At 37.9% G+C, this 22,613-nt stretch overlaps 1 protein-coding gene across 1 annotated transcript in view; it reads left to right on the forward strand.

Annotated features, from left to right (window-relative positions):
• EYS (eyes shut homolog) overlaps nt 1–22,613 on the forward strand; it is an 884,174-nt gene that overhangs the window by 733,409 nt on the left and 128,152 nt on the right. The window contains exon 40 of the mRNA XM_063330257.1: nt 22,325–22,433. Coding sequence (XP_063186327.1) covers nt 22,325–22,433 — 109 coding nt within the window. The remainder of the gene's footprint in view (nt 1–22,324; nt 22,434–22,613) is intronic.

Raw genomic sequence — 22,613 nt, forward strand, 5'->3', positions numbered from 1 at the left:
TGTTATAGATTAAATATGAAATATTTTACCACTCAAGCAAGTATGGTAATGAGACATAAAAAGAGGCCTAGATCTTGGAAAGTCTTCTCTTGTTCTTTATGACAGATTCTAATGACTCTTAATTTGGCGAGTTAACATGTGGAAGACAAACCTTATCCAAAGATGGTGGGTCCAATACTGTCAGAATTAGTTCACTTCATACCACTGCTTTGTGATTTGAAGTGATTTGTCCATATAATTTTAATTATAGACGTTTTCTGACAAGTTTGCAGCAAGGTTGTGGGATTTCTTTGGTAGCTAAGCTCTCACTTAGAACTCTTCCTATGATGGTTTTTTTTTTTTTTTGTAAACTACTCAAAATCTACTTTAAGAAGACAGAGAAAGGATAAGATGTCATTTTTCTCAGTTATGAGCAGGAAGACTGTTAAGTATGCCAAAGGTTGCACACTGAATACAGAAGACCAAAGGGCCAAAACATTTACAGCTACATTAAGTGGGAAATGAAGCAGCACAGAATTGCTTGGTTTAAATTCAAGCTAAGCTGCATGAAGCTGGTGTATCTCATCTCACCTTACACAAGTTCTTGAACTAAACATGAACTAACATTTTGACACCTGTGACTTTAACAGCATAGTGCTGCTGCATTTTCAGATGATGAAATAAATTAAATTGCCTAATAATTGAGGAAATTGTAGGTACATATTCTATACTTCTCAGATCTCACTGCATACCTTTAAACAACAGAAAGACAAAAATTCAGACATGCCATTCCTCCAAAGTGCATATTCAAACATTTGAGATCTTTTACATGTCGGCAGCTGAGAGTATCCCTGCTCATTTTAATCCCAAATAATTGAGGATAGTTTTATATGGTCTCCAAAGAACTTCTCCTATAAAACTAGTGTGCTTTAAATCATTATCATGGATGGAGGACACGTAGATTCCAAAACACTGAGCTGATCAAAGAAAGATGAGTATTAAAACTTTGCCTAATAAGCTTCTTACTTCTCCTTTGCAGTTTTCCCACTGAAAATAGGCATTCTAATTACATCAGTATAGACTTGGTTCTTATTCAAGCCAAGAATGTTAAACAAGACTGGTCCCCGTACTGATCCTTGAGGGACTCCACTTGTCACTGGCCTCCACCTGGACATGGACACATTGACAGCCACTCTTTGGGTGGATAAAGTGGATAAAGCCAGTTCTTTATCCACTAAGTTGTCAGTCCATCAAACTCATATTTTATCAGCTTGGAGACCAGGATGTCATGTGGGACAGTGTCAAAGGCTTTGCTCAGGTCCAGGTAAATGACGTCAGTTGCTCTCCCCTTGTCTGTTGATGTTGTGACCTTCTCATAGAAGGCCACCAGATTTGTCAGGCACGATTTGCCCTAGGTGAAGCCGTGTTGATTGTACCCAATCATCTCTATTATTCTTCTGCCTCAGCAGTGCCTCCAGGAGGATCTGCTCCATAATCTTACCAGGCACAGAGGTGAGACTGACTGGCCTATAGTTCCCTGGTTCCTCCTTCTTTCCCTTTTTGAAAACGGGAATTATGTTTCCCCTTTTCCAGTCAGTGGGGACTTCACCAGACTGCCACGACTTTTGGAATATAATAGAGAGCGGTTTAGCAACCTTGTCCGCCAGTTCCTTCAGTACCCATGGACGTATCCCATCGGGTCCCATGGACTTGTTCGCTTTCAGGTTCATCAGGTGGTCATGAACCTGATCTTCACTTACGGTGGGCAGTTCTGTCTAACCCCTGCCATTGCCTTCTGTGACTCTGGGAGTGTGGCTGGAGCCCTTGCCAATGAAGACTGAGGAAAAGAAGTCATCGAGAACCTTGGCCTTCTCCGTATCACTTGTCACCAGCTCCCCCGTTTCCTTTCTGAGGGGCCCCACACCCTCCCTAGTCTTCTTCTTACCATTAACGTACCTAATAGAAATTTTTGCTGTTTCCCTTGATCTCCTTGGCTAGATTTAATTCTAACTGAGCTTTAGCTTTTCTCACCAGGTCTCTTGCTGTTTGGACAGCTTCCTTACATGCCCCCCATTCTAGCTGTCCTTTCTTCCACTCCTTATAAAGTTTCTTTTTGTGTGACGGTGTGTCCAGGAGCTCCCTGTTCATCCAGGCAGGACTCCTAGCATTCTTTTCTGCCTTCCTCTTTGTCGGTATAGTTTGCTCCTGGACACGGAGAAGGTGATCCTTGAATACTGACCAGCTGTCCTGGGTCCCCCTTCCCTCTAGAGCTTTGTGCCATGGCACTTTGGCCAGCAGATCCCTGAAGCGGTCAAAGTCTGCATGCCTAAAGTCCAGGGTCATAAGCTTGGAATATATCCTCCTAGATGCCCTGAGAATCTTAAATTCTATCGCTTCGTGGTCACTGCAGCCAAGGTTATCCCTGAGCCTCACGTTGGTCACCAGCCCTTCCCTGTTGATGAGAACGAGGTCCAGCATAGCACCTTTTCTTGTTGGTTCCTCTACCATTTGGAGGAGGAAGTTGTCATCTATGCATTCCAGGAACATCCTGGATTGCTGGTGCCTTGCTGTGTTGTCCCTCTAGCAGGTGTCAGGGTGGTCGAAATCCCCCAGGAGGACCAGGGCCTGTGAACGCAAAGCCACTTCTATCTGCCTATGGAGGGCCTCATCTGCTTGGCTCTGCTGGTCAGGTGGCCTCCAGCAGACCCCTACTGTAACATCACTTTCCCCTGTCTTCCCTTTAATCTTAACCCATACACTCTCAACGAGCTCCTCGTCTGTCCCCATGTGGAACTCCATCAATTCTAGATGGTCATTGATGTAGAGGGCAACACCTCCCCTCCTACCCTGCCTGTCCTTCCTAAAGAGCTTGTATCCGTCTATCCCTACATTCCAATCATGGGAATTGTCCCACCAAGTTTCAGTAATGGGCACTCTGTCATGGCTTTCCAGCAGCATATTGGTGCTTAATTCATCCTGTTTGTTGCCCAAGCTGCGTGCATTTGTATAGAGGCACTTCAGCTGGGCTGGCCGTGTCACCCTCTTGTGCGAATCCCCCTTGATTCCCTTGGGTGTCCGAGTGTGTCGTCTCCGGCTTGCCATAGGGCAACAAGTTGAGAGCCCTTACTAGGACTCCATCCCTCTGCCCCTGATGTGCTGCCCCACTGTTTGTCACAGGCAAGCATTAAATTATTGACCCTTTCCCCCTTCAAATCTAGTTTAAAGCCCTGTCAATGAGGCCTGCCAACTCCTGCCCCAGAATCCTTTTCCCCCTCTGAGGTAAGTGCATCCCATTAGCTGCTTGCAGCTCTGGTGCCTCATATACCAAGCCGTGATCATAAAACCCAAAGCCCTGTCTACAACACCAGTCCTGGAGCCATGAATTGACCTGTTGACTCCTCCTATATATTCCCTCATCCATTGCTGATGTCAGAGGGATGGAGAAGAACACAACCTGAGCTCCTGATCCCTTTACCAGTTGCTCTAAGGCCCTGAAATCTTTTTTAAATGATTGTGAGCCTCTCATTGCTACCTCATCACTTCCTACCTGAAAGACCAGAAGTGGGTAATAACCTGAAGGGTGGGGAGTTTACCTACGATGTTCTTTACCTGGGCACCAGGGAGACAGCAGACCTCTCTATGAAGCGGGTTCGATCTGCATATTGGGCCCTCTGCTTGCCTCAGCAGGGAGACACGTACAACAATGACCCTTTGATTTTTCTTTTCAGGGTCAGTTTTGATGGCCAGCCTGAGGTGAGTTGGCCTTGGTGGCTCTTCAGGCCTTCGAGAGCCCTCTTCCTTGCTTGCAAGGAATATTGACTGAAGACAGATAAATACTTAAGTGGTGCAATTTAGTCAGTACAATGGATATGTTCTTTAAAAGCAGGTTGGGTTTAGATTAGTTCTTCTTAATTTCTAGTAAATTTATATGGGAATGATTACTTAATAAATATAACCATGACAATTAAAGAACTTGCACTCATTACCTGACATGTTTGGCATTCCTGGGACATGATCTTGGGCCAGTCAGATGCTGGTAACCCCGAGTTGTGCAGCATCAAATGAGTCTCTGATCAGAGTGCAGCGCTCAATGCAGATTATTCGAGCTATTGCTGGATTTTCTTACAAGAAAACAACTGTGTTCATAATTTCTAGAGCTGCCCTGCTCCTGCCTGGGGTAGTGAGACAGGCCCTGGCTGCCAGACCCTGTCCTGCCATCCCAGGGAGCCCCTGTGGCTCTTGACACCCCAGCCTTGAGGGGGCAGCTGGCCCACACACTGTCCTGACAGGTCAAGTTCAGAATATAACACTTGGTCTACTTTGTCCTAGTTGCAGCAATGAGATCAAGGCTCCCCTACTTCCTCCCCTGAGGCATTATAAGTTGGACCTACTGGTGGTGGCTCCTCTAGGGTCTTCTGAGAATCTTTTCTCCCACCAGAGTTTTGCGTAGTACCATGGTGGGTTTACATAAGCAGTCTCCTGGTCTGAGCATTATAGAATCATAGAATGGTTCGGGTTAGAAGGGACCTTAAAGATCATCTAGTTCTAACCCCCCTGCTCTCAGTCAAGTATTAATTTCAGTGCTTTCCTCCAGTCATCCCCTTCATCTCCCATTGCTGGTTCCTTCCTCATGTTAGTTTCAGTACCAGTCTCCACACAAAGTTATTTACTTTTTCATGTTACTTTTGTGTCACTGCTATAGCTAATCTCCATTCAAACATGATTGAATTCTCCCCACCGATCATACTTTGTGACCCACTTCCTTACAACTAATAGCCACGAAAACTTCTGCAGAGCATTTGTCTCTGACAGGTTTGTGGTTACCAGAGAGGACCATCCAGACTCCCTCACACAGCAAGATACAAAAAAAGATCCAGCTCATATGAATAATCTGTTTAAAAAGATTTAGTATTATCTTTGATTATTTTGTAATTAACTGTTAAATGATCTCAAACCAATGGTTTCAGCAGTTACTGGACCAGTCTTCTATGTGAGTATTTTTCTCCCTGTGATATTTGTCTATTATAAGCTATTCTCCTATATAGATGCTGGAGAACTCAGGTTTTCAAAGCACTTCTTATGTTTCGGTACACAAAGGTAAAGTTTGTGATATGCTTTGTTATGACAAACATTTTATTTTGTATGTTTATGAACATACAAACGGTCATTTGTTTTGTAGTTCCCCAAAACTTCCTAATATGTTTTTTACCAGAAAGAGAGGCAGTCCAAACATGTTCACATTCTTAATTTTTCACTGAAGGTGGGATTTTCTACTAAATAGATCAATTTAAGGGTAAGATCAAACCAAATGGGATTTATTCCTGCTGTGGGAACAAATCTGAATGAATTCACACTTCTAGGTTGGAACTTTGTAATTTTACTTTATTTAATGGGATAGTTAAATTGACTGTGATTTAATTTGTGCATATAATCCACAGTGTTGCAAATCAGAGACAGCTTAATCTGAAATGATTTTTTTGTCAGTTAGAAATGTTTATTCTGATAAATTGGAACTATATTCAGTGCTTGAATTTTTACCTGAAGTATCTACATGATTAATAGCACTGAGCATCCCTTTGAAATGAAAGAGTTAATCTCAGTTTGTTTCTTGTAGTGAAATATTTTCTAATATTTCCAAATTCAATATGTGTGTAATTGCATTCATAATATTTAAGTGAAAAAGTGGACATCAAAATGAAGAAATAAAGCACCTCATCTTTAAGGAAAACCAGATTCTACATAAGCAGCAGCAGTCATTGTGGTGTTTGTTTACACTTCCATAATTTCTTTAACGACTTGCATCCATAAAATATAATCTTGTTAAAAGGCTACTGCCCTACATCAGATTTTATCTACCCATGAAGAAATGTAGCACATTTCATATCATACAAGATTGCCTTTTTCCATGAATATCTCATACTTTCTATTCCTAAAATCTGATGAAAGTAATCTATCTTGTTTAAAAAACAGAAAACTTAATAAAGGGTGGCCTATGAATACACATTTACTCATACAAGCTAAATGTATTATATTTACCTTGTTTTTCTTTTTTTTTTGCAGTTAATATTCATGAATCTTGTGCAGTATTTATTTTCCAAATAATACATTTCAGCTCAAATACATATCACTAATCAAAGTGAGTGAAAAAAATAGGCGGGTCATTTGTAATACTTTATAAAATGTACATCTGACTATTTAAGTAGTCTCTCTTGAAGCACATCCAAATGAATTTGTAATCTATATTTTACCTTTTTATATTCAAATAGGGAATAAATATTATGATCTTGTACTTTCATATATGTTATAGAGTACTTTTAAAGAAGATTGCAGATAAAATATGTATAAACGTATTACCATAAAGCAGTCTCAGGTTGTTTTTTTTTAATAGTTGGTTATGGTTTAGCAAAATGTTCTTAGCTGTTCATATTAGATGCTGTGATTTAGACAGCTTCAAGTACAAAGTACACATGAAAATATTATGAGAATCTTAATTTCTTTGACATAGTTCTAAAGCTCATACTTTTTTGGTGTTAGGGAAAAACATACTATGTGTAATCATAAGCAGACTGCAATAAAATAGCTAATGACTCTGGTCCAGATAAAGGTAAGCAGACCCCGTTAATCAGTTTAGATGACAACAGTAAACTTCAAGTTCTGTGCAACTCTGTATTTATGTATTCTGAAAGCACAGATCTGCTCCATTCTACTCCTGAGTGTGTTCAAAGAAATAAGTATCAGTCATGAAACACTTTTTAAACAATGCAATTAACTGATTACATTGGCTGACAGTTAGGCTTCACAAATCAATAAATCCGAAGTGTGGTAAGTGGGTGTGTCATGTAACATTTCTGCCTTGTATTTTTGACTTCAGGTGAGTTGTTTATGCTTTGTGAAAGCAGATTTTAATATGACCAGCACTTTTAGTAGCACTGCTACCTCTCATTTACCCAAAATCAGAGTTGTGCTTTACACATGTTGAAGAGGGCCTGAAGGGATTATGGTGACAAGGACTTACCTTCTTTCTTACTGATGGTGTCAGCACAAAAGACAAAATGTTGGTGAGGGTTGGAGACATAGATGTGATGCTCTTAAATGGTGTTACAGCTTACTAAGAAAGATCAATTATTCATTCCCACTTTCATCTGGGCTGCAAATAGCATGTTACCTTTCTGCTGTATGCTCTGCAAGTCTGATTGGCTCTTTGTTTATGACAGCATAAGAAGTAATGCTTACCACAAATAAACTGCCAGTGATAATTCTTGTCATACATGAAAAACTATTCTTTAGCAATAACATATATTTGCACCTTCAATGAGGCTAAAATAATAATTTGCCAAATAAGGCAGAACAGCAAAGAACTCAACATCCTATTTTAAGAGGCTGTCATGGGCTCTGTATACCCTGACTCACATTCTCTTGCCATATTTTCAGTTGATCTTAATGTAGTTCAACTGAATTAGGCATTCTTAGACCTTTATAGAAGAGTTGAGTTGCTTCAGCAGCTGCTCATGAATTATAACAGTGATTAGGTGTCCACCTTTTCCTTTTTTCTGCCTAGGATGCTTCTGAGAATGTGAAGAAGCAAATTACTCAAATGTCATCAGCAGAACCCAAGAATAGGCTGTCTGAATATTACTATGAGAAGCAGGCACATAAAGTTTGCCTAAGTCTTAATTAGGGCAATGTGAGAGTAGCTCCAAGGTCCAAAGACAAGGTTACAAAGGATTAGAAGACATGATCCTTAAAGACTCTGAAACCAAAATACCAATAATTATTTTTTTTAATAGATACTTAAATGCGAAAACTGAAATACCAGCAGGATGTCTCTTGGTGATGAGTATTAGCAAAGATGCCAGCCTTAACCTCAGGGTTTGCATTATTTGGCAATAGAAGGATTTCATTCTTGAGAATCTCCCCGTAATTTCCAGTATGAGTATATAAATTGTTCCTTCTCCTGGAATTTAAGTTAAAGAGTCAGTTTTTCATTAACCACATTGATTAACCTATTTTTCTCTTAGTTTTCCCATATAGAGGGGAGGTAGCAGTTCATTTTAGACCATCAGAGTATGCAAAGGAACATTAATTAGTGATGCCTGGTAGAAACAATATATGTTACTCATTATTGTATTTCTTCTGTCTGTAATAGGTAAGAAAATAGAAGATTCTGAGTTGGAGGACACTGCAGTATTGCACTGTTATCTGTACAACATTGCATTGATACAATTCATGTGTCAGGTGGCTTCCTAATTTTCATTCATAGGATCAGATTTATGTAAGACACTAAATGGAAGACTATATCTGAAGATGGCTCAACATAATCATTCATTCCTATATTCTAGTGCAATACTAAGACCCTGCTAACTCCAGAAGAGTGTCTATGCTGCTGGGAGTGACAGCCCTCCTCAGGGGAGGGGAGGCATAATTGGTAGGAGATTACCTACTATATGTCTCTTTGTGAGCACATTTCCAACTCTTTTGGGGGGCATTTTGTTTATGCGGTGTTAGGACAATTCAACCCTCAACATTTGTTTAGGTTTACCTTTTTTGTTACTGTCTTAGGTGGAATTTTCCCCTAAAAATAAGATATTTTGGATATGTTATTCTTTTCCTTTATTTTTTTCTTGGTTCTATTTTAAACATTTGAACAAGCACAATTTATTTATACACAGAAAAATCCTTACCACTGTAGGCAAATTTTTATTATAACCATGTTGTAGGTAAACATTGATTGTTGTCAGAAATACATGTATGCATGTATTTTCTTCAAACTTTATATGTCATAGCCATTTCACGTGAGACCACTGCTTTTATACGTACATACACCGATTTCTTATTTTTTTTTATTTTCACCAGTACTTTCATATGCATAAGATTCACTTAGCTAGTAGGTAGATACATGGTTTAACAAAGAGTTTTAAGACATGATATCACAGTCAGCAATGCAACAAAGTGGGCGGTATCCAAAACATTTTTGAAATTTGAGGTTTTACCAAGTGCTCTTAGAATAACACTAATTTGCTCACTGTTTAATAATATTAAACAGATAAAGAGATAATACTGATTGTTTCTTATATATAGTCTGCTTCTATTGATATTAATGTTTTTTTAAATAGAAACATGATCATAGACTCGTAGAATGGTTTTAGAAGGGACCTTAAAGATCATCTAGTTCCAACCCCCCTGCCTACAACTGATTTTGTACTGAAAGAGAATGAATTGCTGATAATGGACAGATAGTCATGTTTCTTTTGAGCATAAATGATCTCTGACTCAGTAAAGTCTTGTACTTTTGTAGAATATTTTTCTTGTAAAGGTAGTGTTCAGCTGCTCCATGAAATCAAATTTAAGCTTCAATTCATTCATTGTTTAGCAGAAGTCTCCCAACTCATCCTTCATCAATAGATATTGCATTGTTGCATTTGATTACTATTCTGACTTTTTCTAAATTAACAAAATCGCCTAATTTAGTTCCCGTAGAGGAAAGCATATGACTTTTGAGTTAATAGATCAGTGTTAGGGAGCTTGTTTACCATTTTGTTTGCTGAAATGATTTCATCTGCACGTAAGAGAAGAACAGGTCAAAACCTATTATGCAGTGACTTTTCATATAAAACGTTTCACTTTTTTCATGTCTCAGTGAAGGTTATACTTGAATTTCCCTCATTTTTGTCCATGTGTCTTCCACACTTTTTATTAGGTGTTGCTTAGACTAACTGGAGGCCTTTAACTGAAGGAGGAAGCAAACTTTCCTTTCTGTCATTATATAATTTTTAATAAAATTCCTTGAATGCAATTACATCTATATTAAAATCAGTGAATGAGACAACCCAGATTAGTGGGTAAAAAAGAGCTGTACAAAAGACTGCAAGCACTTTCCCTGAGGAATGTTGATCTCTGGAGCTCCAAAGAGTAGAAGAGAGAAGTCTTTCTCTTTGGTATAATGTAGGCTCAAAGAAAAGTTAAAGGTAGCTATAATGAAAATTAAAATAGCCATGTTCAGGTGCAGCAAATACCCAGTTGGTAAATGAACCTGAGGCAATGCTGTCAGAAACAAGAGAAAGCAGCAGTATTCAGTCTTGAAAGTGGATTACTGGGTTTAAAAACACAGGCTTTTATCAGCAGTAAAAACTGGTTCCATTAATTCATCTAGCCCACAAAAGTACACAAAGAAGCTTATGATTATGATCGAACAGAGAATAGTCAGTACATAAGCACGAGCGCAGTACGTATTCTCCGTCCTTCTAAATAAGAACAGGTTGTCCTGAAACATAAGGTTTTTGTAGAATTTGGTGCCTACTGTCAGGATCAATTTTATAACAATATATTCTTCCAATACTGTCATGGTCATGAAAAATGATGACAATAACTACCATAATGATGAAGGTAACAACTATTAAATTTTATTGTAGCTTCAAAACTCTGCATAAATGTTAATGCTAATTCTTCCAGTATTCTTGTGAAATGGAGATGTCACAATCTACCAGTCTGTTGTCACAGTGCTCTGAAGTATTGTGTTTACACCGGTGCAGTCCCTGTGAAGCCAGTGGAATTGCAGGAATATGATTAAGAGCAGAATTTACGCTTTTCTATTAGGAGGCAGACTGAGAACAGGTATCTTTAAAGTCATGATTCAAAAAATATATATGTTGAAGAAGAGCATTCCATTGAAGTAAATGATCCTTGGGTGCATACTGCCTGTAGTATATTTGGTGATACATGCAGTATAGAAAGAGTCCCATTAAGCAGTCTACCACAGGATCATATCCATGACTGGTGGACTGGCCGAGCTGTAGTAAGCGAGGCATAAAGCAAGCTAAGTAGAACCTAGCATAAACAGTATCTGTTTCACCTAAAGTAGATATTATCATTTGCAGCTACTTTGGCTTATACACAAACATGAATTTCTTGGGTATTTTTAGATTCTATATAACATGTGAAAAATTATGCCAACATTAAGTAAAGAAATTGCATCTTCTATGCAAGGTAGACAATATTAGGCAAGATAAAGTGTATTTGTTCGCCTTACGCTATCCAATTCTACTTGTATCTCCACTGCAAAAGAGAAAAGATACAGTTTGAAGGTGAACAAAAGCATTTTCCTTTCTTGCCTTTTATTGAGCACTCTTTAGGAAGACATTTATTCTTAAATATGTAACATTAGATTTGTGTGTAATAGAATCTATTCCTATATAAATTCAGAGACACTGATCATTGCAGTCATCTCTGTTGTAGTCTTGTTTGTCTATTATGAGACCTGTTCTACTCTTTCTTTACTTTGTAGATGGGCTCAATTATCTGAAAGACTGGAAATATCATATTAATTTTAAGATCATTTTTTACCAAACCTGAGACAAATTTGTCAGTGTTAACATTCATTCACTGAATCATATGTAATTCTTCTGGTAGAAGTGTTAGAATTATAGAATTGTAGGGCTACAAGACATCTGAGGTAATCACCTACTGCCTTAGTAGGGCACACTTATACCATATTCATCATATCTGTAAATTAAATGCTTATGGCATTTCTGACAGATGTTTGTCTCCTTGAAAGTCTCCAGTGAGGGAGCCTGTACAAACTGTGCAACCTACCTCAGTATCTGTACTATTAGAGAGATTTTTTTGTGACATCTGACATGGAGACAAAGAAAGATTGCTTACTTCCTCTTTGTAGCAGCCTTCTATGTGCTTGGAGATTATATTGTACATCTGATTTGGCTTGTCTTCTTCAGCTTTTTTTATTTTGCCTGAGTGTTGTATTGTATTATCAATATCAGATATCCACTGCAAAGATGCTAACAACCAAAGGATATATCTTGGATTTGATGAAACCTGGATTTAAACTTACCTTACAGGTCACTTTTCCAGATCTCCAAAGGTTCTTGAAGCTCTTCCCTAGTCTTGATTCTCCTGGCCCCATTTGAAGGCTGTTAGCGTGCCTTATGTAGCAGCAACAACAGAAATGAGGGAATGCAGATACCAGATATGTTGATGACAGTAAGGGCAGAAAAGATCAGAGATTAGTGAAAATGGATTGAGTAAAACTCCTGGGGATTAATAAAATGGGTTGTTAAGAAATATGACATCATTCATTGTTCTTACCTTGGAAGAAAGCAAAAAAATGCTTTACATGTCTGCTGCCTATATACCTGTCTATATATCCCATTATTGTCCCTACCTTTTCTGTAACAGGATTGCATTGTTGACTTATTTTCAGCTTGTCTTCTACTCTTAAGGATCTTTACTGTGGAACTGTTTCCAAGATCTAGGAGCTTTTAAAATCCACTGTGAAGTGCCCAATAAAATAATGGCAAAAAGTCAGTGTCAGACTGACTTAATCTTTTCATACTAAAACTGGGTTGTATGGAAGTACAAATATGGTAAACGTGTTTGAAATTTAGCAGGTTGGCTTTAACGGTATTTAAAATATGTTCGCACAACAATAATGAAAAGCCAAGTTGTTCTCTTACGGATGCTTCATTTCCTATTGTTTAATATAGGTATTACTGGAGAAGGCTCAGCAACTTTAATATGAGAGCCATGTTAGGATGCTGTTATTCTTCCTGGATTGATCTGAACTGAGGAAGAGCTGGCCATATTTTTCTCTCATATGTTAATGCGATTCCTTTGACATGTGTTACACCTTGGTAGAATTTGGTCTGTTCTCAGAATGCCCAGCAAGTACTGTGAAGGCAGTTTCAAAGTCAGAATTTTGACAAATGGCATTCTCCAAATGTACAGCATATTATGCTAGTTGAAAGTCTACTAAGAAACAAAAGGCAAATAGTATCTTTTTAATGTCAAACTCCATATTATCTTCACAGGAAAGTGTATAAAATGTCCGTAAGAAAGATTAGAAATGGTAACACAGCACCAGTTTTATTAGTATGGTAAGAAAATTATGACGTCCTGGAATACGCAAAATCACATGGGGAAGAACTGTAAGGTTTTCCTGTTTCTTGCTGCGTTTCTCATTCAGACGTGTCAATTTGAAGATTTTTTAAAAGACCTATCTGGAAAAATGAGGGAAAAGGAGGCATTTAGTACAAAAATTCTGATACTACTGTGCAAATCACTCTATGTATTACATAGGAGTTCTAGTGTATGTGTCATATGTACAGTTCCATTCAAACTTCCTCATACATTTTGAGGTGTTGACTGAAATGTTTGTTATTTACCACAGATAAATCCAAGAGTCTGGCAGAAAATCAAGTATGTTCTGTGGATAAAACAACCCTGTCAATAAATCTGTAATCAAATGCAAATAAGAAACATTTAATTTAAAAGGAAATTGATGTTGAAAGTGGTGCCTAAGACTCATATTTCCATAAAACTGCGTATCGGTGTTCAAACAACAGCTAGATATTTCCTTTTTATGGTTTCTTGGTTGCAACCACAATGAAGCAAGAGAAAATGGAGTGTTTGGAAGACTTTCAAAGTCAAAATATAATGTAACTGGATTGGTGCTCTAAAAACTCACTTTTCATTTTTTTAGGTGGTCCTTTTTGCAACTCTTTTAATTGAAACCAATAAGTAGTATTTTGCAACAGTGCAATATGGAGCACTTAGGAGCAAACTGAGCTAAAGACAGACCACTATCTATAAAAGTAGGAAAAAAACTCCAATTCAGTTTGAAATATTTTTCCTTTTCTGCAGTAGCCAGTAACAGGACGTCTAATATCCTTTTGAATCAAGAAGAATTAATGCAGTATTACAGGACCTCCTATGCCATACAAACACACCAAACTATGTAAGGCATAGGATTAGATGAGCAATGTCATTTGTATCCTAGCTATAGTACCCTTATTATTGGATACAAATATATCAGAGAAACTACTTATAAGGCAGGCTAGACCCCCCAAAATATTCATGTGCATTACCGTGTCCACTCTTATGTATGCTAATTGGCTGTCATTACGGGCTTACTCTCTCAAATTTGTTCACCTTTGTTTATTTTTCTAGGTAGTTCTTTTCCTACATATTCTAGTAAAACTGATCAAGGAATAAGGGAGGAATTTAACTACAAATAGCAGAATCTATTTTTTAGAATCATTAGGAGGAACAGCGTTCAATGTGTGGATATGAGGAAGGTGTCAGCAATAATGGGGAATGTGTTGTTCAGTGTAATGCTGCCAAAGACTGTTAACTGTTCTTATTCACATAGTGAGGAACAACTCTGAATCTTACACAAATACCAGACACTCTAAGGCCCAATTAAGAAAACACTGTCAGATTTTCTGCCCGATCAAAAGAGTCTTTAATAGATAGGGCTTCTTTTCTCCTCCAAACCCAGACCTCTGACAACTAATCATAGAATCACAGATCATAGAATATGTCAAGTTGGAAGAGACCCATAAGGATCATAGAGTCCAACCTCCTCGTCCTCTCAGGACTACTGAAAACTAAACCATATGACTAGGAGTGTTGTCCAGACACTCCTTTAACTCTGACAGCCTCGGTGCCATGATTGCTTAATTGGGGAGTCTGTTCCAGTGACTGACTACCCTCTTGGTGAAGAACTTTTTCCTGATGTCCAATCTGAACTTCCCCTCACGCAGCTTCATTCCATTTCCTTGTGTTCTGTTGCTGGTCACTAGAAAGAGGAGATCAGCACCTCTGCCTCCACTGCCTCCCTTGAGGAAGTTGTGGACTGCAATGAGGTCCCCCCTCACCCTTCTCTTCTCCAAGCTGAACAAAGCAAGAGACCTCAGCTGCTGCTCATAAGTCTCCCCCTCAAGATCTTTCACCGTCTTGGTTGCCCTCCTCTGGACACACTCTAATAGTCTGATGTCCCTCTCATATTGAGGCACCCAAAACTGCACACAGTACTCTAGGTGGGGCCAGAGAAGTCTAGTGTAGAGTGGGACAATCACCTCCCTCGACCGACTATCTATGCTGTGCTTGATGAACCCCAGGACACAGTTGGTACTTTTGGCTACCAGGACACACTGCTAACTCATATGCAACTTGCCATCAACCCAAATCCCCAGATCTCTTTCCACAGGGCTGTTCTTCAGCCTCGCATCCCCCAACTTGTATGTATAACTAGGAGTGCCCCATCCCAGGCAGAGAATTTGACACTTGCTCTTGTTAAATTTCATGTGGTTGGTGACTGTCCGGCTCTCTAGTCTGTCCAGATCTTTCTCTAAGGCCTCACTACCCTCGAGGGAGTCCACAGCTGCTCCTAGTTTAGTATCATCAGCAAACTTACTGTACATTCAACTTCTGCATCCAGATCATTTATTAAAACATGGAAGAGAATTGGCCCTAAAATTGAACCCTGGGAAACCCCACTGGTGACTGGCTGCCAGCCTGATGCAGCCCCATTTACTGTAACTCTTTGATCCTGACCTGTCAGCCATCGTATTCTGGACTTGTCTAGCTGCGTGCTGGACATTTTATCCAGAAGGATACTGTGAGATACATTATCAAAAGCTTTGCTAAAGTCCAAACCCATCATGTTTACTGGCTTCCGTTGGTCATCTATATGGGTGACCTTGTTGTAAAAGGAAATTAAGTTGGTTAAGCAGGACTTTCCCCTCGTGAACCCGTGCTGGCTATGACCAATGATTGCATTTCTCTGAAGTGTTTTTCACTAACTCCCAGAATAATCTCCATAATTTTACCAGGCGCTCAAGTGAGACTAACAGGCCTGTAATTACCAGGGTCTTCTTTCTTTCCCTTCTTGAAAATTGGGAAAACATTTGCCAGCTTCCAGTCGACTGGGACCTCTCCAGACTCCTAAGACCGTAGAAAAATAATGAAGAGAGGTCCCGCAATGACATCGGCCAGCTCTTTCAGTACCCTGGGATGAATCTCGTTGGGCCGTGTAGATTTATGCACATCCAGCTGGAGCTGCAAGTCTCAAACAAGTTCAGGGTCAGCTGGGAGTTTATCATCCCCTAATGCATTTCAGAATTTCACACATCTCTTTTTTTTTTTTTTTTTTTTTTAAGAAAAAGGCATCAAGGGATTACTGCAAGACACTGTTAGGAGTCAAAGTCATTTGGGATTTTTCATCTTCCATGCTTTTCTCTACCCCCTTCCCTTTCTCTCTCCTCCTCTCCCCTTCTGGTACGCTTTTACTGTTCGGTCAGCTCACAGAAACTAGGAAACCTGAAATTTGGTGTTGAATGGCTGGAGGTTATGACAGATGTTTCATTGGTTTCAAATAAAATGTCAGACATAACATGAGGCATTCATTTTTATAATTATCACTAGTATTGTAATTGAAAGTAGTAATAAATACCAAAATTTGACCTTGTTGAAATGAAGAGGGTAAAGAGACATGTGAACATTTCCATGGAAGCAGTATGTTGAAACTAATTTCGGGAACAGAAGGGGTGTTCTAAATAATGAAATTTTAAAAACGTATTTTTTAAGGAAAAAAAAAAAAGGTAAGTGCAAGAATTTTGGAAAGAAGTACCAAGAGATTATTAAAACTGTAAGATGCAGTACGGATTTTCACACTTGTGAATTGAATGTGCTCACTCAAAAGTAAAATCACTGTTCTTCAAAAATCTCCTGTATTGCTTGACAGCTGCTTAGATGTTCCCTTGACGACTGCTCTGGTTAATCAAGGGTGTAAATGAAGCCGCTGTTCCAGTGTTTTGCAAGAGTAATTTTAGATTGTGTCTTTAATATCAACACTTTTTCAGTAAAGAGGATTTTTGGGGGGTGGAGGGGTTTCTATGATGGACTAATGTTTGTCAGCTTGTTTGGCAGCTTGTTTGTTAAGTTGAACTAATGTTTGTCAGCTTGTAGGGAGAAAAATAGCAAATAGTTCTAAATGTAATCCTCCAATTGTGGCATTAGAAAATGGACAGTAGTGTAACTACTTTGCAATTATTTTTCAGAAGACCAGAAACCCTGGTCTGCTAGCAGTGTGAGATCTTTGTTCATAAAAAAACTTAACATGATAATTTAGCTTGTATAAGAAGAGATGCTGGTTCTCTTTATAATGCTTGGGGTTTTTTTTATACCTGATGATCTGACATTTTAATTTTGTTATGCATCTCCTTAATCTGTTAGAAATACGGCTGCGCCTTCAGCACTGTATAGAAAACATAATTGCTATAAACTAAATTTTCTTAAGTATGTTTACACAACCATGAATGCACCATTTTTACATGATTACATTAGGTAATTACAATGCATGAATGCAGTTAAGTGTCTTCCAGAAGTTCCAGTCTCCGGACCTATTCTCATCCCTATTGTCAAATACGTAATCAGTTTAAGATACTTTACTGTGTTTCCCTTGATAGAAACTGGAAGCTGAAGCAATCATGCTATCAATTAGGGCATAAGTCAGTCTTTCCAATGATTAGCAGAGACATTAGTATGAATTTTGCGTTCATGCTTTCTGCTGTGCTCCTCTAGTGCCACCTGGTGACTAGCTTGAAAGGAAATAAAGGTATGATTGCATTTCTCACTTGGAGAAGTAGCTGTGATAATTTAAGCTAAAACATTTGCTTGAGCAAGATTATACCAGGCAACATTTGATTTAGAAGTGCCTCAACGTTAGCAAGTTTAAGGGGATTCCTTTCAATATCATTTCCAGGCCTAAATTAATCCAATACTTAATATCTGCAATTGTGTCATAGCTACGAGCGTGTTAGGTAAACACTGCATGCTGCTAGAATTCAGTGTTTAGGCACATAATTTATCAAGATGTAACTAGCAATGGCATTAATCACTGTATATAACTTCTGTTTTGCATCTGTTGAGGTCCATGAGTCTTTTGTAAAGAAACAGCCCCTGTAGTAAAACCTTTGTTACTTTTTGTTCTCAGCAAGCTTACATAAAATCCACAGCAGCTATGAAAAAATCATGTTTTTCTAAGCCAAACGCAGAAAAGAAGGCTGAACCTCTTTTTATTTCAAATCTGTGGAAACAAATGTTTGACTACACCAGGTCTGTACCTTAGCATCTACAGGAACAGGTTGGGCTCCACATGGCTCCAGACCTATTTAGATTATTGTGCGTAACATTCTCATACGTCCTCCCCACACACCCGTTTCCCATACCTACTCCCCACACACCCAATTCTCTACTGCTCTGTGAATCCTTTTTATATCATTATGAGTGTGATGTGCATGAATCACAATTTTGGTGCCTGACAAAATAATCCTGCAATAGGAATCATATTGCATTCTCTTCTGTCACTGTCTCTGGAGGGAAAAATACACTGGCTTTGAGTGCAACTGAAATATGCCGCTGAGATGAGAGGCAGATGGACTGAAATGCTTTCAGCATCTAAACGAGTGAAAAAGCACAACTGAACTAAAAATACTTCAAAATTCAAAGATGTCAGTGATTAGCCACTTTCATCTCAGGTGTTCTTAATGTGAGGTCAGTATCTCATAATATGAGGTTAATTAGAAAAATAAAGAAAAAATGTCAAGAGAATAAATCATCAGTTCCATTTTAACTTTTCTAATGTGGATAATGGATTTCAATCCTCTATGAGATGCGTGCAGTAATACAACTGCATTTATGCAGTTGCAAGATTAAGAGAGATTGAATCTTACATTATAAGAAAAATATTATCAAGTTATAGAGCTACATTAAGTGGCATTTTAGTTCAGGTTATTTCTACCACAGAATTTTTCAAGCGCATTCTTTTTTCTGTCATTGTTTTTAAAAACTGATATAATTATGCCTTACATATGTCCATACTGAAGCACTTTGTGGTTTTAAATGCTATAGTAAAGATAGAGACAGCATTTCTGTTTAATTGCCATTCTTCATTATTTTCATAATTTTCTCAGAAAACTGTCTTTTAGGCTGTAATTTTCCATGCTCTGTCTCTTTCTAAAAGCTATTCTAAGCATATTTGAGTAATCTAGCAAATTCAAACAGTCCTAATTTTGTGGTAATGTAAGCATGAAAAATATTCATTTTGTTCACATTTCAAATGACAGTTTTTCCTTTCTATGACATAATACAGAGAGAAATTTCAAGTATTATGAGCTTGGAAATCCTTGCAGAGAAAGGAGCAAATGCTGAAGAAAGTAGTGGTAGCATTCCTAATCTGCGCTCCAGAATAGAGGGCAGTAGGTTGCTGCTCTAGCCTATGGGTTTTTTTCTCACAACTCAGATACTAATCTACTGGCCGACATCAAACAATTCAGTCCCTTTCTTTGAGATTTCATTGCTGAATCTTAAAAAAAATAATAATAGCTTTATGTCCTTAGTGAAGTTGAGACCTAATAATCAAAATCACTATAAAATAGACCAATAGATATTGGTCTTTTTTTTTTCTCTTGAATTTATTTTTTCATTTTTTCTGACACATCTCTTTAAAGGTAGAATGCATCACCAGATATGTCTGTGTAGGGATGACTGTGTTATTATCTATATGAATTTAGGATACTTGGGCTTGTCTACATAAAGATACCTCAGTAAAGACCATGTCAGCATCAAGTAATCTTTAAGGCTTATTTTGATTGCACCTATTTATAATCTTTCTTTTTCCCTAGTAAAGAATCAAAACAAGAGAAATTAGGTATAGATAACAATGAGGATGTGTGAATACCAGACATTTGCAATGAAAGTTTACTATGCTGAATTTGGCTTGGATGGCTAATTGCTTGAAGATGATCAAACTGACATAGACCATATTGTTCTGTTCTTTTCCATGAGATAACATTCTCCTTTATTGGCTTTGTCACATCACTTAAACGTTTGTCATTTGTAGGCTGGACTATTAAAATGTGTGATACAAGGGGTTAAACCTTGAACTGATTTAGACACTGCAGCAGATTCAGACTTCAGAAACCTTCCTGAGAAGCAGGGACAAGGCAGGGGCAGAGAGTAGACTTTGCCATGAGTACATTAGGTCTGTACTGTGATATTCACTCAAAGTAGAAACCATCAAGGAAAGATTATGAGTTGGTTTTCCCCAAGAGAATGCTAAACAAGGTGATTTGCTTTTGTCTGAAAAAGTTATCTTTATACACTGTGATTTACCTGTTTGAAGATTCTCAGCAGCTGAAATATGAGTAGGAATAATAAATAAAATTCAAAGTATATTTTATATGTCAAGAATTGGTTAGAAATCACAGTAGGTGGAAGTACTTTCTCCAAAATTGTCCTTATTCCAAGTATCTAAAAAGCAGATCACAAAACTATCTGTCAATATACACATTACTTATTAAGAAGGAACTTCTGTTTACTTAGTTCACATTTTATAATGAAATTGTGAAAATTAGCTGATCTTCAGAACAGCAGATAATGCTTCTGGCTCCTTACCTTCAAAATCAAAATGTTATGCTAACTTTAGACTACATAAGAAAGTACTTAACTTAAAATATACTGAAAAACAACATGAATTTTTTTAACCTAAAATAAGAAAGGAAAATAAACATTTTTCAAACCCATTTGAGTAGTTTAGGAGTCTAGATCACATTTCAAAAGATGATAATAGAAGATGCCATTCAAATATCTCAGTCTTTTTAAAAAATTTAAAAATGTTGTTTCTGATTCAAAAATGGGAAAAGTGTTGCATACCTACAAAGGTGAAATAATTTAGCACATTTCAACCCCATGGAGCAGAGCACAGTGAAAAGTCAATGAGTTAGTATTGACTGAATTAGATCTGGAACCAGAAGCAATATAACCATTGGAAAGGTAGGATTTATTAATATCATTAATATTAACATCACCTGCTGATATAGATATACTGCCTATGAGACTTGTGTTAGTAGATGCACTGTTTTTTTGCTGCTCACTCAGAAATCACTGCACTGCAGTGAATGTTATAAATATTCATTAGGGGGCTAATACTATATCCATTTATGTCAATACAATGTTCCCAGTAACTTCAGAGGTGAAAACTCAAACTCTAAATTTCATACTGAATCTACAGACAGGAGAACAAAATAGTAAGAATGTAAACACAGGAGTAGAAAAGTAAAGCTCAAGGCATAACGGGGGATAAGTCATACCACAGTAGCTGCACGCAACCAGCCCGGTGGTGGTATATGAAAAGGTGGGCATTTGAGAGCATGGTAGGTCTTGATGTGGTTCATCCAGGAGTAAATTTGTCCTTGGCAGTGCTGAGGTCATTTCTAAGATTAGTAATATATGCTTCTAGTGTTCAGGACATAATGGGCTTTAAAATATGTTAACTACTTCGTATGTCTATGGCCTAACATAAAAATTCATCCATCCCGCCACAAAATGGCTTATGGGATTCCTGTCGTTGTCCTTTGTCCTTTAGCATTTGTTCGGCTAAAAAAATGGAAAATTTGTCAGTCCATATAAATGTATAATTTTTTTCAGAATCTTTTGTAAAATCTGTTTTGTAACATTTCTGAAATATTACACAAAAATGAAACATTGTTCTTGTTAAAGGCTTATACTCTGGAAACCTGTTTATATGGATTTGACTGAGCGGAGTTTCATGGGCAGAGTGCGTGTGTGTAATCAGTAAACCTTAACATGCTTCCCAAAAGGAGGCCCGTCACATTCTCTTTTAAGCATGTGAAGATTGAAACTGAGGTAAAGTGGAATTGGGAAGCACTTCTACAGAAAAAGCAGAAGTCAGTTTTAAAGAATCTGTCAACTACTATTTTCCTATTCTGCCATTGCTGTGATAATGTTTATGCAAATTTCCTTTCTCAATACGAAACCAGTATATTTGAAGATCACCTTGTTGGATTGAACTTTTATTGCTGATAATATTAATAGCATTTCATCAGATCTCATCATAGAAAGAACCTGAAGAATTCTCAGTGTTTTATTGAATGTTCGCTAGCATTTACTTTACAAATTCCCTTAACCTTAAATTCTTCTTTATCTCTGAAGCTCAGTACCAGAGTTTACATTAACAGCACGCTTCCCAAGTAGCGATAACTATATCACAGTGTAATCTTGCTGCTCAGAGGTATGCAGCCTTTCATTTCTTATTCCATTTCTGCTTCCCCTGTAGGGCAGGAAAAGGAAATTTCCACCTAGGGAGTTCAGCATCATTCAACATTGATGTTACTTGTCCAACAATCCTCTATACTAGGGAGACCATGTCAGCCGCAGTTAGCACTTACAATTTATCAATACCCACTTATGCATGTAAAGATCTCTTTCTTCTTTGTCTCTGTATACATTTCAAACACTAGAGTCAAGAACAGTAGGAGAGCAAATAGAAGAGGGACATTAGTAGAAGAAACTTAAATCTTTTGTCTCCTGGGTAGTCCAAGCAGACATGAAACTGGAATTATTAGTGTCCAAAGATTTTCATCCTTTATGGAGACAGAAGCATCTTTTTCACCTTGCCTTTGCTGTGTGAGGTTTGAATACTCTGCTGTCAACAGCATAAAGAGTAATGAGATCTTCTGTTTCCTTCCAGCTATATGTTGCCTGTGAGCAGTCCTGAAGGTTACTGTATGATTGAAATGGCTGCAGATGGAAATCCTCCTGTACAACACAGACTTTCTCTCTCATATCGAGCATCTCAGGTAAGTCTCTGAACATCAAAAAATAGCTATTTGCTTTGAGTATTTCATCAGCTTATGCGCTTTAGTTTTTCTTAAAGGAGAACAGGCATTCTAACTTTTTCTGAAGGAGGAAATGTGATTCCTCCTCAGATATCATTAGGTATCCTTACTTTCCTTTAATATGTCTTTTCACATCAAGCA

The sequence above is a fragment of the Chroicocephalus ridibundus genome, chromosome 3 (assembly GCF_963924245.1).
Source record: "Chroicocephalus ridibundus chromosome 3, bChrRid1.1, whole genome shotgun sequence".
NCBI lineage: Eukaryota > Metazoa > Chordata > Aves > Charadriiformes > Laridae > Chroicocephalus > Chroicocephalus ridibundus.